Raw genomic sequence first — 18,546 nt, 5'->3', positions numbered from 1 at the left:
GCACGTTACGAAACCCCTTCACTGCACATGCCTTTGATCTGAACAGGTCCTGTGGAGCAGGAAAAAACAACAACAACAACAACAAAAAAAAAAACCACAATATACTGAGGAAGAATTAGAAAGATGTGAGAAAAGAGGAGCAAAGATTACTGATAAAAGATGGTTACAGTCCGAGGATGGACGATTAATAATTCCTGAAAATGCTCAATGGAAAATTCTTAAGGGTTTACATCAGAGTTTTCATTTGGGTGTAAAGAGTACTTACCAAATGGCTTCTCGTTTGCTTGAAGGTAAAAATGTAATAAAAACTTTAAAAAATATTATCAAAAGGTGTGAGGTTTGTCAGAAAAATAACCCAAAGACTGAAAAGCTAACAAAATCTGGATTACAACGAAGTGGGAAGTATCCTGGAGATGACTGGGAAATTGATTTTACTCATATGCCAAAAGCTAATGGATATTCTTGCTTAAAAGTTTGGGTGGATACTTTTACTGGATGGATTGAGGCTTTTCCCTGTCATAGTGAACAGGCTAAGGAGGTTATAAAGATTTTAATCCATGAAATTACCCCCAGGTTTGGGCTGCCATGGAGCCTTCAGAATGACGATGGCTCCGCCTTTAGAGCTGCTGTAACTCAGGGGGTGTCTAAAGCTCTAGGAATAGAATATCACTTACACTGTTCCTGGAGACCCCAATCCTCAGGAAAGGTTGAAAAAGCTAATGACATTATCAAAAGACATTTGTGCAAATTAACTCAAGAGACGCAGGACAATTGGATTAAAGTCCTACCCATAGCTTTAATGAGGGCTCGAACTGCCCCAAAAAAGGAGGGACTGTCCCCCTTTGAATGTGTTTATGAAAGGCCTTTCTTATGCACAGACATTTTTATAGACCCTGAAACCTTGGAATTAACTAGTTATGTAACTCAGCTCTCAGCTCAACAGGCATTAACAGAACTCCGGGAGACAACTCCTGACCCCGCCTCTGAGTCAAGCAAGCCTCTATTTGAGCCAGGAACTGAGGTCCTCATAAAAACATTGGGATCCGGGGGCCCATCTCTTGAGCCCCTCTGGGAAGGCCCTTACCAGGTTATTCTTCTCCCATAGCTGTCAAAGTGCCAGAAAATGATTTGTGGGTACATTACACTCGAGTTAAGAGGTGGCACCCTGACCAAAACTAAGTGACATCTTTTTATGTCTTTACTTTCTATGCTCTGACTTTGTACTTTTCAGATGGGCCTGATAACCTATGTGAGCTTACTTCTGCTGACTCCAAATATCTTGAGTCTGCCGTTTGATCCTCAAGACAATGCCTTCCTGTCCTGGGCTCATGCCTACGCTGCATTCCACAATTGGTCTAACTGCTGGGTTGGTGGAGCACTCCCCTCTTCATTAGTAAAAGGCTTCCCGTGGTGGTGGACATCTCCACTTCAAGGAAAAGACTTTCTCCAAGTCTGTGAATACCTTCTACAACAATCACATACGATGCCTCTTCTTCATCTGATGACATCTACCAACCCTAAAATGGACTGGTGCAACACGTTGCACTTTTTAAACTATGGACATAACGTGACTTTTAATTTTGATTTTAACTTGTTTTAATGACTATGTTGCCTTACATCTGTAACTGTATACCTGGATTTGTTTCTAGCCGCATGAAAGCTTTTAAGTCACAAATGGTTGCTCAAACTCCTGCTACTGCTGCAGCTGCCTCCAACTACTATTTGGGGCCCCTGGATCAGATATCCTCAATATGAGGATTAGGAGAATATGTTGCCTCACCAATTTAGGGACAACGCCCCTTGTCAGCTCGGAAGCAGTTATGGAATGAGAATGACGCCTCTTTTCCCTAGGCAACATAATTCTCCTAAAAGAAGAGGGGGGAATGAGAGGGTAACAGGCAGGAAGGCCAGGGGTCTCCAAACGGAGGAAATAGCCTGCAAGTGTCAGACATTTTTATCTCTCTTAAGCAGCAAGGGGGAACAAACTAGCGATATTTTTTCCTTCTCTATACCAATTTAAAAGGAGGTTTCTCTTAAAATACTGTGTTGCCCTAATGACACCTGGTTTCACCTGAAGTTAACTGTTCTCAAACCTAGAGATAACCAATGCCTTTTTCTTATGGAAATGTTTGTCTTAAGCTATGCTAATGTACTATGCCTTTACCACCAAACTCTGTCTTCAAGTCGGTTCCGCCTCTTGGCTCAGAACCTACTTACTCAGATATTGTTCCCCTAATCTATGTAAATGAAATTATTTGTATGGTGATTTGCCCTTCTTCAAGATTCAAGTTAATCATTTTATGGCCCAGGATGAACCATTTGGTGCCAAGATTATCCCAAAATGCATCTTATGGGTGAGGGGCCTGTTGCCATTCTGAGTTTTAAGACATTCCTTTCTTTCATTAACAGACTGCTAGTGACTATATAACATCCAGCTGAAGACTAGCAGGGGGGTACTCTTTCTGCCCCCTTCTGATACCTATGTCAGAAGTTTTCTCTATATCCTTTATACTTTAATAAAACTTTATTACACAAAAGCTCTGAGTGATCAAGCCTCGTCTCTGGCCCCGGATTGAATTCTTCTCCTTTGGGGGCCAAGAATCCCAGCGTCTCTGCGTGATTCAACAACAACATTTCACTGGTGGACTTCAGTTCATGGGGTCACAAAGAGTCAGACATGACTGAGCAATTAAGCACACACACACACACACACACACATTCTTTTTTATATTCTTTCCAATATTGTTTATCATTTGAATATAGTTCCCTGTGCTATACAGCGGGACCTTGTACTGTTTGTTTTTTTGCTTTTTCCTGCTCATAATTCTTTTCCCACTTCTGGTACTGGTGCTATTCTTTCTGGTGATAGAATATTCATTCCCCAACTCATAAGTTTCTGAAGGGGTTGCCAGCAGCTACATTTTAAACCCAGTCTTCTCACTCAAGGACATAGTCCAAGCATAGTGACCTGCTGACAGTGATTAGCCTACAGATGTGACCTAAGAAAGGCTAATTCTATTCCTTCTCTGGGATTTCATGAAACTGCTTGAAGAGAACATTTCCCTTTCCTGTGAAGCCACTGTAAAATGTAAGGCTGCCACTGTTTCTGTCCACAATGCTTATTCTCTCTGCTGTACAGAGGAAGCTTGACTGCAGTCAGAGAAAATAAGAACCACAGAGAGAAGGCATGGAAGCAAGGGAACCACATTGCCTGACTCTCTGAAGTTCCTGAGACATCTGTATACCTGAATTTTCAATTTCTGTGGCTAGTACATCAAGCTCATTTTAACTAGTTTAAGCCAATTTTAACCTGGTAGATGAGTCCAGACCAAAACGGGGTAAAGCGTGGATGAAGAGGGAGAACAGACAGGTAGAAGAGAGTCATAAGGGTAGGGTGATCATGGGGAAGAGGACCCAGATCAAAGCAGCATCCAGAAGAAGAAGTGACAGGACTTGGTTGGGACCAGATATACTCAATGTGAAGGAAAAATTGTCAAAAACAGGAAAATTTTGGCAAGAAGGGGCAGTTAGGATGGGGAAGTGGATTTGAAGGGAAATAATAGTCAAACGATGACAGCTGAGTTCCTGGTAAAGCTGGGACTTTGTCAGCCTAAGGTTTCAGTTTGACAACCCACCCCACACTGGGATGACAGTGTGAAATCAGGAAGGTGACCTGATTTTGTGCTTTGTGTCAGTGCTCAGCAGAGGATGACAGAAAACTCTGATTATGCTTCCCACACTCTGTCTTTACCAGGGAGAATTTGTAGCATCGAACAGAGGTTCTTGAATTATGGTCCCTAGATGAGCAACAACAGTATCACTTGGGAATGTATTAGAAATGCAGTCATGGCCCAACCCCAGAGGAAGGCATCAGAGACCCTGGGGGTGGGGGCAGGGTCTGCCTTTGACTAGGCCCCATGTTTGACACTGATATCCACTAACAGCTGGTGAAGAGTATGCTCTATTTGGGGCTCTACCACAGGTGAGGCAACCCACCACTGACTACTATGATTTCACACAGGAAGAAGGACTCCCTTTGAAAAATTTATTTCCCTGAAGCTGTTCAGTCAAAAACTGTATATTGAATATGTGCTAAATGCCAAGCTCTTTGGACACTGCAGAAAACAAACCTGATATCATCAACTATGAAAACACATAGATTATTAAAAATTAGGCTATGGTCGGGGAGAACAAGATGGTGGAAGAGCAGGTGGACATGGAGTCCATCTCTCTCCACAGATACATCAGGAACACACCTTCAGACACAGAAGTGCATGCAGAACATCAGCTGAGAGTGGACAGGAGGACCTGACCAGTGGAAAAGAATATATAGGAGCATGCAAAACTTGGTAGGACAAAGGAACTCGGAAGGAAAAACAGGAGGGTTAGTAGGACTGGACCTGCCCTCAGTGGGTGGGGCAACTGAAGCAGAGGCCCAATCCCCACATTGGGGCAATTGTCTGAGTCAGAGGAGAAACATTTAAGGCTGGGAGTGAAACAGTTGATCTGTGGCAGCCTAAACGGAATGAAAATCAGACAATTCGTGCCGCAGCCATACATACCCCAGACAGGGATGCAGGTTCCCTGGGAAGGCGCAGCAGTTAGGGGCTGGAATTTAGGGATTGTGGAGCAATCCCAGGGTGAGGGCTGCTGTTAACTGCAGAGAGACGAATCAAGGGGATATGAGGGAGGAGACTGGGGTGGAAAAGGTCTGTGGAGGAAAGCCAGGCAGCCATGGAAGCAAGGCGAAACTACTGAGTCATGCATAGGGGATGGAGCCGTCACCATAGCCTCTCTCTCCCCACAAGCCAGCATTGGCAGCTGAACAATAGAGAGGCTGGCCCATCAAACACCTAATGCACTGAATTACAGAGTAGGATCCCACCCAGGGTGCTCCTTTAAGAGACTGATGCACCCGAACTACAGAGTAGGACACCACTCAGGGTGTCTCTTTAAGTGCCTGACATGCTGATCTACAGAGTAGGAACCCAGCCAGGGGGCCCCCTCTATGTCCTTGATGCACCAACAACAGAGAAGGACCCCAGGCAAGGGATCCCTCTAAGTGCCTGAAGGAGCAGAGATACAGAGAAAGACTGGTGAAAGAGGCCTTCTCATTTCCAGCTACAAGAGTCTTGAAAAAAGACTCAGATAGGGCCATAACTGGGACAGAGGAGTTATGTCCATGTCCTGCACACTTTGTGCAACCAGGGTCTCCACAAGCCAAGCAGTTTCACCACCTTCACACTCAACTCTCACTGGGGCAGAGCTGTCACAGGCAAAAAAAAAAAAAAAAAAAAAAAAAAATCTTGTGTCTATACATGCAGGGTCACTTTGGTCGTGTCCAACTCTTTGTGCCCTGTAGACTATGGCCTGCCAGGCTTCTCTGTCAGGGTGGTTCTCTAGGCAAGAATACTGGACCGTATTGGCCAATACTGGTTGCTATACCCTTCTAGAGCATTGTATTTCCTGCTGCCCTAGCCACCAACCCCCCTGAGCACCTGGTGCTGCCAGAACCACTGCGACCCAAGTAGCTGAACCACCTCCACACCTGGCCCTCACAGGGGCAAACCCAAATCCTCCAAGGCAGCCTCAGGAGCAAACCCCAGTGGATGACCCCCATCCAGAGGTGGAAATAAAACCATAATTGAAACTCAGGGGCAGTGTGGCTAAGGAAGAAGACCCAAAACTTTCCTACCAGCTGTACAAGATGCAGATTAAATTTCCACAATGAACTAGGCAGACTCCGTGTCTACGGAATATATTAAAGGACTTTGAGAGCTCCCACAAAGGAAAACACACTATTCTGATAGCCAGAACACACAGGAGTAGGACCAGATTAGATTCTGAGCTGCCCCCACAGCAGGTCCAGAGATCAGCACAGTGTTGGAGGGCATCGTAGGGAGGTGCGGTGGACTGTGACTCCCAGCGAGGGAAAGGACTCTGACAGCAGTGACTCAGGAAAGACACTTATGATTCTTATGTTTTCACTTGTTCTATAGACTTTTTTGGATTTGTTTGTTTGTTTGTTTTTCCCCCTCTGTTGTAGTTGTCGATTTTATTGGCATTATGAAATCTAATTAAATTTTTGAGCTTTTTTTTTTTTTCCACTGTCACTTTTTTTGTTGTCATAAACCTCTGCCTTTATGTTGGGCTTTTGCAGTTCTGTGGAGTTTTCCTTCTTTTTTTTTTCAATTTTAATTTTTTACACCTATTATTATTTTTTACATTTATTCCTTTGTTTGCTTTTCCTACTATTCTGTTCCCCTTGCAGCTAATCTTCAATGTGTATAAATCGTCTTTATTTACTTCTATTCAACTTTGCATACCTATTCTTTCTTTCTTTCCTTTCCTCTCAACATATTTGTTAGTTTTATTTTCATTGCTTTATTCCCCAATTGGCACCTTGCTCTAGTTTCGTTTTCCAGTTTGTGCTTTAGTTAGTATTGTTCTTAACTGGTAGATATAATTTTTGGTTTCCTTTGTTTGTCAGGTCAATCTATTGTACTTTATTTTTGCTGGACTGTTTTGATTTTGCTTATAGGTGTGTGTATATATATGTGTGTGTGTGTGTATTCGTCATACTTTTTATTGTTATAAACCTCTGCCTCTAATTTGGCTTTTGCAGTTGTGTGGAGTTTTCCTTTTATTTTATTTTTTTTTTCCTCCTTTCTTTCTTCTTCCTTTTTTTTTCTTTTCTCTTTTTTACAATTTTAATTTTTAATTTTTTAAACCTATTATATTTTTTCTACATTTATTCCTTTGGTTGCCTTTCCCACTGTTCTTTCCCCCTTGAAGTTGATCTCTAATGTATATGAATCTTCTTCATCTACCTCTATTTAACTTTGCATATCTATTCTTGCTTTCTTTCCTTTCCTTTCAACATATTTGTTAGTCTTGTTTTCATCGTTTTATTCCCCATTTGGCACCTTGCTTTAGTTTTGTTTTCCAGTTTGTGCTTTAGTTAGTTTTATTCTTAACTGGTAAACATAATTTTTGATTTCCTTTGTTCACTGGGTCAATCGACTGTACTGTATTTTTGTTGGACTATTTTGACTTTGCTTATGGGTGTATATGTATATGTGTATATTCCATTGTTTTAATTATTATTTGCCTGATTTTGTAATTGCCATTTGCCTGGGGTTCCCCTTTGGTTTCTCATTTTGGGGTATTTGTTTTAATCTCACTTAATGCCATAACAAACCACTTGTGGAATCTTCATTCCTGACCAGAGATCAAGTCCTGAATCTTTGTAATAGGAACAGACTTCAAGACCCTAGGCTACCAGAGAACTAACCCTGCTGCTGCTGCTGCTGCTGCTAAGTCACTTCAGTCGTGTCCGACTCTGTGTGACCACATAGATGGCAGCCCACTAGGCTCCCCCATCCCTGGGATTCTCCAGGTGAGAACACTGGAGTGGGTTGCCATTTCCTTCTCCAATGCATGAAAGTCAAAAGTGCAAGTGAAATCACTCAGTCGTGTCTGACTCTTAACGACCCCATGGACTGTAGCCCACCAGGTTCCTCCAGCCACAGGATTTTCCAGGTAAGAGTACTGGAGTGGGATGCCATTGCCTTCTCCAGAGAACTAACCCTAGGGAGTATCAAATAGTGAGAACTCACACGAAGAAACCACTGGAATACAAGACTTGACATCACCCAACCACCAGTAGAACCCTGTGCAGGACACCTCATCTAAACAACAAAACAAAAATATAAACCCAGTCATCAGCAGACAAGATTACCACCTCAGTCAGCCTTGCCCATCAGAGGAAAAACAAACAAACAAAAAAACTCAGCACAAATCTCACCCTATATGAAGCTTACACAAACCACTGGACCAACTTTAGGAGGGCAGAAACCAAAAGGAAGAAAGCATTTAACCCTGAAGCCTGGGAAAAGGAGACCTCAAATACAATAAGTTAAAAAAAATAATAATGAAAAGGCAGAGAAATACTACACAAATGAAGGAACAAATTAGAAACACAGAAGTCCAAATAAATGAAGAGGAAATAGGCAAACTACCTGAAAAAGAATTCAGAATAATGATAATAAAGATAAAAAACCTTGAAAAAAATGGAGAAAAAGCAAGAATCAATTAACAAAGACCTATAAGAATTAAAGAATAAACATACAGAGACAAACAACACAATTACTGAAATTAAAAATACTCTGGAAGGAATCAATAGCAGAGTGTCTGAAGCAGAAGAACAAATAAGTGAGCTGGAAGATAGAATGGTGGAAATAACTTCTGAAGAGCAGAATAAAGTAAAAAGAATGAAAAGAATTGATGATCATCTCAGAGACCTCTGGGACAATATCAAATGCACCAACATTCAAATTATAGGGGTCCCAGAAGAAGAAGAGAAAAAGAAAGGTTATGAGAAAAATTTTGAAGAGACTATAGTTGAAAATTTCCCCAATATGGAAAAGGAAGTAGTCAATCAAGTCCAAGAGGCACAGTCCCATATAGGATAAACCCAAGGAGAAACACAGCAAGACACATACTAATCAAACTAACAAAGACTAAACACAAAGAAAGAATATTAAAAGGAGCAAGGGAAAAGCAACAAGTAACATAGAAGGGAAGCCCCATACGTTTAACAGCTGATCTTTCAGCAGAAATTCTGCAGGCCAGAAGGGAATGGCAGGATATATTTAAGTATTGAAAGAGAAAAATCTACAACCAAGATTATTGTGCCCAGCAAGAATCTCATTTAAAAATGATGGAGAAATAAAAAGCTTTTCAGACAAGCAAAAGTTAAAGAGAATTCAGTACCACCAAACCAGGTTTGCAATAAATGTTAAAGGGACTTATATAGTGAAGAAACACAAGAGAAGAAAAAGATCTACAAAATCAACTCCAAACAATTAAAAAAGATGGTAATAGGAACATGAATATCAATATTTACTTTAAATGTAAATGGATTAAATGTTCCAACCAAAAGACACAGACTGGCTGAATGGATACAAAAGCAAGACATATATATATGTATATATATATACATATATATATGCTGTCTACAAGAAACCCACTTCAGACCTAAAGACACATACAGACTGAAAGTGAGAGGATGGAAAAATATATTCCATGCAAATGGGAAGTAAAAGAAAGCTGGAGTAACAATTCTCATATCAGACAAAATAGATCTTAAAATGAAGATTACAAGAGATAAGGAAGGATACTACATAATAAGGGATCAGTCCAAGAGGAAGACATAACAATGCACCCAACAAAGAAGCACCTCAATACATAAGACAAACACTAACAGACATAAAAGAAGAAATTGATGGTAGCACAATAATAATAGAAGACTTTAACACCCCACGCACACCAATGCACAGATCATCAAAACAGAAAATTAATAAGGAAACACAAGTTTTAAATGATACATTAGATAAGATGGGTCTCATTGATATCTTCAGGACATTCCATCTAAATGCAGAATACACCTTCTTCCCAAGTGCACATGGAAGATTCTCCAGGATAGATCAAATCTAGGGTCACAAATCAAACCTCAGTAAATTAAAGAAAATTGAAATCATATCAAGCATCTTCTCTGACTACAACGCTATGAGACTAGATATCAGTTACAAGAAGAAAAACTGTAACGAACACAAACACATGGAGATTAAACAATACATTTCTAAATAACCAACAGGTTACTGAAGAAATCAAAAGGGAAATTAAAAAAATTTCTAGAAAAAAATGACAATGAAAACATGACAACTCAAAACCTATGGGATGCAGCAAAAGAAGTTCTAAGAAGGAAGTTTATAGCAATACAATCCTACCTCAAGGAACAAGAAAAATGTCGAATAGAAAATCTAACTTTACACCTAAAACAACTGGAAAAATAAGAAAAAAATTCCCCTAAATTATCAGAAGGAAAGAAATCATAAAGATCCAAGCAGAAATAAGGGGAAAATAAATGAAAGAAACAATAGTAAAGATTAGTAAAACTAAAAGCTGGTTATTTGAGAAAATAAACAAAATTGACAAACCTTTGGCAAGACTCATCAAGAAAAAAAGAGAGAAGAATCAAATCAACAAAATTAGAAATGAAAAAGGAGAGGTTACAATAGACAATGTAGAAATACAAAGGATTATAAGACTATTATGAACAACTATATGGCAATAAAATGGATAACCTGGAAGAAATGGACAGATTCTTAGAAAAGTTCAATCTTCCAAGACTGAACCAGGAAGAAATAGAAATTATGAACAAACCAAATAAAATCACTTAAATTGAAGTTGTGATAAAAAATCTCCCAAAAAACAAAATCCCAGGATCAGATGGCTTCACAGGAGAATTCTATCAAACATTTAGAGAAGAGCTAATGTCTATCCTTCTAAAACTCTTTCAAAAAATTGCAGAGGAAGGAACACTTCCAAACTCATTCTATGAGGCATCCATCACCCTGATACCCAAAATCAAGGATAACACACAAAAAGAAAACTACAGGCCAATATCACTGATGAACATAGATGTGAAAATCCTCAACAAAATTTTAGCCAACAGAATTCATCAATACATCAAAAAGCTCATACACCATGGTCAAGTTGGGTTTATTCCAGGGATGCAAGTATTCTTCAATAATCAAATCAATCAATGTGATATACCATATTAACACATTAAAAGATAAACACCATACAAAAATCTCAACAGATGCAGAAAAAGCCTTTGACAAAGTTCAGCACCCATCTATGATTAAAACTCTTCAAAAAATGGGCATAGAAGGAACCAACTTTAACATAGTAAAGGCCATATATGATAAGCTTACAGCTAACATTATTCTCAATGGTGAAAAACTGAAAGCATTCCCCCTAAGATCAGGAACAAGACAAGGGTGTCCACTTTCACCACTATTATTCAACATACTTCTGGATGTCCAAACACAAAAATCAGAGAGGAAAAAGAAATAAAGGAATCCAGATTGGAAAAAAAGAAGTAAAGCTCTCACTGTTTGCAGATGACATGATACTTTACATAGAAAACCCTAAAGATAGTATCAGAAAATTATTAGAACTAATAAGTGAATTTAGAAAAGTTGCAGGATACAAAATCAGTACACAGATATCACTTTCATTTCTATACACTAACAATGAAAAATCAGAAAGAGAAATTAAGGAATCAATCCCATTCACCATTGCAACAAAAAGAATTAAATATCTAGGAATAAACTTACCTAAGGAGACAAAAGAACTGTACACAGAAAATTATAAGACAGTAGTGAAAGAAATCAAAGATGACATAAACAGATTGAGAGACATTGCATGTTCCTGGGTAGGAAGAATCAGTATTGTGAAGATGACTATACTACCAAACACAATCTACAGATTCAACGCGATCCCTATCAAATTACCAATGACATTTTTCACAGAACTAGAACAAAAATTTTCGCAATTCATATGGTAACACAAAAGACCCTGAATAGCCAAAGCAGTCTTGAGAAAGAAGAATGGAACTTCAGGAATCAACCTTCCCTGACTTCAGATTATACTACAAAACTACAGCATTCAAGACAGTATGGTACTGGAACAAAAACATAAATATAGACCAATAGAACAAGATAGAAAGCCCAGAAATAAACCCATACACCTATGGGTACTTAATTTTTGACAAAGGAGGCAAGAATATACAATGGGACAAAGACAGCCTCTTCAGTAAATGGTACTGGGAAAACTGGACAGCTCCATGTAAAAGAATGAAATTAGAACACTTCCTAATGCCATACACAAAGATAAACTCAAAATGGATTAAAGACCTAAATGTAAGACCAGAAACTATAAAACTCTTAGAGGAAAACAAAGGCAGAACACTTGATGACATAAATCAAAGTAAGATCCTCTATGACCCATCTCCTAGAGTAACAGAAATAAAAACAAAAGTAAACAAGTGGGACCTGATTAAAGTTAAAAGCTTTCTCACAGCAAAGGAAACTATAAGCAAGGTGAAAGACAACCCTCAGAATGGGAAAAAAATAATAGTAAATGAAACAACTGACAAAGGATTAATTTTCAAAATTTACAAGCAGATCAGACAACTGAATACCAGAAAAACCAACACAATCAAAAAGTGGGAAGAAGACCTAAACAGATATTTCTCCAAAGAAGACATACAGATGGCTAACAAACACATGAAAAGCTGCTCAACATTGCTCATTATTAGAGAAATGCAAATCAAAACTACAATGAGATATCACCTCACACCAGTCAGAATAGCCATCATGAAAAAGTCTACAAAAAATAAATGCTGGAGAGGGTGTGGAGAAAAGGGAACACTCTTGCAGTTGATGGGAATTTAAATATACATTTACAGCCACTATGGAAGACAGTACGGAGATTCCTTAAAAAACTAGGAATAAAACCACCAAATGACCCATCAATCCCACTCCTAGGCATATATCCTGAGGAAACCAAAATTGAAAAAGACACATGGATCCCACAGTTCACTGCAGCACTATTTAAAATAGGAAGAATATGGAAACAACCTACATGTCCATGAACAGATGAATGGATAAAGAAGTTGTGGTATATATACACAATATTACTCAGCCATAAAAGGAACAACTTTGAGGCACTTCTAATGAGGTGGATGAACCTAGACCCTATTATACAGAGTGAAGTAAGTCGGAAAAAGAAAGATAAATATCATATACTAATGCATATATACAGAATCTAGAAAAATGGTACTGAAGAATTTATTTACAGGGCAGCAATGGAGAAACAGACATAGAGAATAAACTTATGGACATGGGGAGGGGGAGGAGAGGGTGAAGTGTATGGAAAGAGTAACATGGAAACTTAATATTACCATATGTAAAATAGATAGCCAATAGGAATTTACTCTATGGCTCAGGGAACTCAATCAGGGGCTCTGTATCAACCTAGAGTGGTGGGATGGGGAGGGAGATGAGAGTGTGGTTGAAAAGGGAGGGGATACATGTATACCTATGGCTGATTCATGTTGAGGTTTGACAGAAAACAGCAAACTTCTGTAAAGAAATTATCCTCCAATAAAAATAAATACATTAAAAAAATTAGGATATGTTGGCTGAATTACTATTCTGTACACCTGAAACTAATACAATATAATAAATGAACAATATTGCAATAAAAGTTTTAAAAGATGATATGGAAGTGAAGGGGACCTGAGTGTTGGTTAGGGAATCACAAAGTTTTCCCCAAAGGAATGACATCTAAATTAAGAAGAAATTATTAGAATTAATCTGGTGAAGTGAAGATCAGATAATATAAAGGCATTCCTGAAAGGTGAGAGTGTGGCTCTTTCAGAGACCTGAAGACAGACCAGCATGAGTAGGTCATTTTTAACAATGCTGTTGAAGCTGAGGAGGCTGGTCTGACAGATCATTCACACCCTTGTAAATTCTATTAAAGATTCTGAACTCACCACAGACGGTAACTAAGAAGCTATTGAAAAGTTTCAAGCATAAGCTAACATAATTTTTTAATGTAAATTTTCTATGTAAAAAAAGGCAAAATCTTTCCCATTCCACAAGTGTGGGTATGATGGCATGATGATTTAAATTTCCTTTAAGTTGTAGAGTACTAACAGAGACACTTTCTCTGCATGAGGCTTTGATGAGGGTGGGTGGAGTGGGTAGTGGGTAGAGTATCCTTGTGGGACTAAATACCAGGAAGAAACAAGGAAGAAGGGGCTTAGAAGCTGCTTCTGCTTTGTGGTTCTGACTGAGACTGGTCCTGCTTATTCATGTCTGAAGCGGCAGGAGTGCAAGTTCATATTCCTGTCTTACACAGGGACCTGGTGCTCAAGCTGGTCCATCTACAGCCTTTAGAGATGTCATTCACTTTCCAAGCATCTGCCACCCCCCTGAGAATGGTACCCAGATCCTCTCTGGCCTTGAGAAGATTTTCACTGTTAATATCTTGGTGTGATTGTCCTGTGCTCAGACATCATGTGAATGACCAATGGAAATATGCAGCTATTTAATGTTAGTCTGTGTATAGTTCACTAATGCTTGAAAAAACACTCAGACTGAGCCTGGATTTCCCTCCCACATTTCAGGGATGTGACTCATGTTGTCTGCTCAATAGCTGATCCAGGGCTACTAAAAACAGCCTGCTTATAATTGAACTCATTGTCTTTCCCAATTTAGCTGGCCTCTGACCCTTCTGTTTCTGTCAGTAGCACCAGCTTTTACTACCTCCCAAGGTCCAAGATCTGGAGTCATCCTTGACTCCTGTAGGGTCTGCCCTTACCAATGCCAAGCGTTCAGTTGTTCCTGATGACCCGGCAGGGGGATCCTGCCCACCTGAGGGGGTCGTGCTCACCCTGCCCCAAGGGCCCAGATGCCCACCAGGCCTCTCCGCCAGGCTAGCTTCTCGTTTCCTTAGTCCCAACCCCAGCTCTGAAGGGGCTCCCAGGTTGTGGCAGCTTCCAGCAATTTCCATTTTTTCAAATTCCTGCAGTATTTCTCTTCTAAAATCTTGAACTTTCATCTTTTCAAGTGTACATTCAACTTCTGTCACTAGTTAATAGGCCACTTAAGTGAAGAATCAAGTCTTTCTGTCACTTTTTATCCTCAGCTCCCAGTATAGTATATGGCCCATAGGATTTGCTTAGTGGGTATATTTTGACAATAACCCACAGCAAGAAATAACTATAGGCCCATTGATATAACTTTATTAATAGGAGTCTATGTTAAATATTCTTTTTCTCCAGAGCAGTGCTTTTAACTTTGGAGAACCAGCCACTATGACTCTAATTACAAGCATTCCTTTTTTCTCCAATTACCATTAAGTCTACAACTAGCTTCTTTAACTGTCTTTCATTAAATTACATTGGAAGTAGATTTGGGGAATGGCCACAGATGTTTGCTAGTGAGGAGTTCTTAGTCTAGACTAGAAATAGTGTTTTATTCCATCCCCAGACATTGTAGCGAAGCCACACTTAAATCATAGTCAAAAGATTACGAGAAACTTGCTTGCTTCTGTATATGGGTCAAACGGTGTCACTTCTCATTTAACTCCCTTAGCATGCTTTGCATGGCCCTCCCCACCTCTCTGACCTCATCCCCACCAGTGCACCCTCCCTCTCCATACCCCGGCAGCAGCAGTAGCTTTCGGTTCCCCAGACCCCAGGATCATGCTGTCTGCACACCCTTCCCTGTTCCTTCCTCGGTTAGTTCCCATCATGCCTGGGCCACAAGCAGTTCCTCACTTCCTTAAGACAGTCCTTAGGTCTCCCAGCACAGATCTACTTTCCTCGTTATACACTCCTACATCACTTATCACAACTGCAATTAACTGTGAAATAGTTTGTGTTCATCTCCACCAGACAGTAAGCTCTCAGATGTCAAATGCCTGCAATAAAAGCCTGATGCACTGTAATCAATAAATGCCTGAGTGAATAAGCAAATGAGCGTTTTTTTGAATGACCCATACAATTTTCAGAGAAACAAGCGATTATAATATTATTTATATCCAGAGATTAACTCTCCTTCTCGTCCTGCCCTGAATGAACATAGGAAGCTTTCTATGGGTCCTGTGATTCACATGAAAACACACACACGTTTTATAAAGTACAACTTTTGTAAAAGCAAGCCCTCAAACCAAGCATTATGCAAAAAAAAAAAAAAAAAAAACCTTGACTTGCTCCCAAACAGAACCCAAGTAACTTAAATGATTGCGTAATAGGAACATTCAAAATATTTGTTTTGTTTCAGATTGTCTCATTGGTGCAAACTAGCTTGGGTAGTCACATCATTTTTTTTAAACTTTAAATTATTCTGAAAATTGTATCTAATTGGGTAAAAAGTGCAAGCAAGCAGCCTCATAGATATTAATATGAATTGTCTGCATGTTGAAATTTTTTAGTACATGGTTATCAGCAAAGTTAACGTGGTTTCTTTCTCAGAAGGTCCCAGCAGCTGCACTGGCGTGTCTGTGGTGTGTTGCTGTGTCCTTTCAGTCTTGAATTACCTGCTGAGTCAGACAATTGGAGAACAAATTGGCACCAACTGCAGAGGAGACTTTCCTGATACAAAAGTCTGACCTTAATCCCCCCAAGCCTTGAATATCCACTGTCAGGGTGCTAAAAGTTCACCAGATTTGCACTAATATCTCACACTCTCATTCGTGTCTCCTCCACAGTTCTTGTGGGGACAGGACTCGTTTTGTCAATTCTTTGACCAAGATAAATCATCTTTCAGTTAAAAGAAGGGAGAAGGGGAAAGCTAACTATTTTCGAACAAATTTCATACCCATGGATATTTGTGCATCATTCTCCCCATCCCTTTGCTCATTTTATCACCTTATATCCAATCGGACAAATAACAATATGAATAAATGTTATGTTTTGAGGGCAGGGGACACACACATGTAACTCACAGCAGGAGGAGGTATATTTGGGGGGCATCAAATCTTTCTCTGGAGAGACTGACCTGCATGCGTGTAAATGATCAGACCCGTCATGGTCTGTGGAAAGAGGCTCCTGGAACCCCGCATCACCAGCAGACTTGCCACCTTTGACTGCCAGCATTTCAGTGCTGGAATCTGTCCCTGAAAATCTTCTCTTGATTGTTGTTTCATTTTGCCCACACTGATGTAAGAGTTGAGGATCCCTGTGGTGGTCCCCCTCTCTGCTCTCCTGTTGCTTCCTTGAGGGTCTTTTACTGTCAGAGGACCCTCTCGACAGGGAGACACCACATCCTTCATACGTTGTGCCTTTTGCTCCATGCAAGTTTAAAGAACAGCTCTCACAGCTGGTCAGCTTCGTGTGCTTTTTATCTTTGGATCCCAAGTGTACTAGATTGATTTCATTAGGAGCAGAAGACTCACCCAGGTTTCCGCTTGTTTTGTTATTTCTCCTTCTTCTCCGCGACAGGCGGAACTTCACTTGGGCTCTTCTCTTTGCCTGAATCCAGTGACTCTCACGGGTGGAAGATGAGTCTGAAGAATCTGTGTCGGTTTCACTGCATCGGGGCCTGGGGACGTGGGGGTGAAAGTCGCTTCTTCTCCCTCTCCCCTGTTCTTGGGCATGCTGGTACCTCTGAGCCTCCCGCCTCCTCCTTCTAGGCTTCTGTGTTACTGGTTTCTTACCAGGCTCCTGCCTAGCAGGGCTCAGCACTGTGACAGGGGTGCTGTGCTCAAGTGAGGCTCCTGACATGTCATGTGAGATGGCAGATCTAGACAAAGCAGCAGGCAAAGGATGAGGGATTGGGATGGAGAGGAAAGCCATGGGAATTGGAAAGGAGAGGACAGCCATGGGAAACAGAAAGAGAGAGAGATGAAAATGACAGCATGGACCCAAAGTTGGCAAACAAAGATCAATTGAGGGTAATGCAGTAAAGGAAAAAAAATCAGACTGATATAAATTATCCACAGACAAGATAAGACAGCAGCAAGAGTCACACAGTCTCAGCATATACAACAAGAATACAAAACACTGGTCTAAAAACACCAAACAGGCTCGTTTGCTGCACACTTACCTGCAGATGTCCTGAGTGGATGGACAGACAGACAACCTTGACTGGCTCCTGGGAGCTGTCCCAGTTGTTGGACTGCTGGCCTGGAGAAACAAGTTAGACAATTTGGCATCTTGGTTAAGGTAATACATGGTCGATATCTTGCTTTTTTTCCACATATTTAAAAAATTACAACAAACGTGGCTGCCGGTCATGTTGTTCGTAAGGCAGCTCACAGGATATAGGAAGTCAGAGGGCAGGTTTTGCAAAAGTAAAACTGATTTGAGGAACTTGGAACAGCTGAGAGAGATTCTGTACCACTTTGCTGTTGCTTCATTTATGATAGAGGAAGATGAATCCACAAGTTTCTATTCTATTTACTGTAAACTTTTGAGTGGAATGGCTCAATTTTCCTTGGAAACAAATGTGTAACTCTTGAATACCCTGTGATATAAAGGACACAATGGCTATTATGTGACAAAGATGGTACTAATTCAGGAAGCTTCAATAATCAAATAGCTATTAGATTGCTAGATACTGCCTGGAGTTAACATTAAGTCACTTTAAGGCCCCATGAGATGATATATTTAAAAACACTTTATAATATTTAAAAGCCTGCAGTGATTATTATTATTTTATCATGGAGGCTAATAAAAATCTGTCGATCACAGCATTATTAACCTTCATAACTTTTAACTTCATGACCAGATTAAACCTGAGACTAAGAAAGCCTGAAATTATGTAGATTGTCATAAATTTCAGTCTGTTTCATGAGACTCCTATGTTTGAAACACATCATTTTCTTCACTACTTTGAATTTTCTAACCATTGTATTTAGTACATGTGATGATGATAAATAAAAAACTAGACTGTGTGAAGAATTTACTGTGTGCCAGGCATGGTACTGTGGTTTATCTGCCATCTGTTTAATCTTTATAATAATCTCACAAATGGGAAATAATAACAACTAATAGTTTTGAGGGAATATTATATGCCAGTCACAGTTCTAAGTAATTTTCCTATGTTCATTCATTAGTAGAAGAAACACATGTGGCAAATATGATAATTTTTTTCCATGTTACAGATGAGGAAACTGAGA

The 18,546-nt window shown here is 39.9% G+C and overlaps 1 protein-coding gene across 2 annotated transcripts in view; it reads right to left on the bottom strand.

Moving 5' to 3' along the window:
- The window catches only part of MARCHF1 (membrane associated ring-CH-type finger 1), a 133,701-nt gene extending 115,987 nt beyond the window's left edge, over positions 1 to 17,714 (bottom strand). The window contains exon 1 of one of the 2 annotated variants that reach the window (XM_006066821.3): positions 17,472 to 17,714. In XM_006066821.3, the coding sequence (XP_006066883.2) occupies positions 17,472 to 17,662 (191 nt within the window). In that variant the 5' untranslated portion in view covers positions 17,663 to 17,714. The other variant, XM_044946250.1, reaches the window with a different exon arrangement.
- Between the last annotated feature and the right edge of the window lie 832 nt (positions 17,715 to 18,546).

Source organism: Bubalus bubalis, chromosome 7 (genome assembly GCF_019923935.1).
Source record: "Bubalus bubalis isolate 160015118507 breed Murrah chromosome 7, NDDB_SH_1, whole genome shotgun sequence".
Lineage (NCBI taxonomy): Eukaryota > Metazoa > Chordata > Mammalia > Artiodactyla > Bovidae > Bubalus > Bubalus bubalis.
Note: the sequence above shows the minus strand (reverse complement) of the source record. Positions and strands in the feature narration are given on the sequence as shown.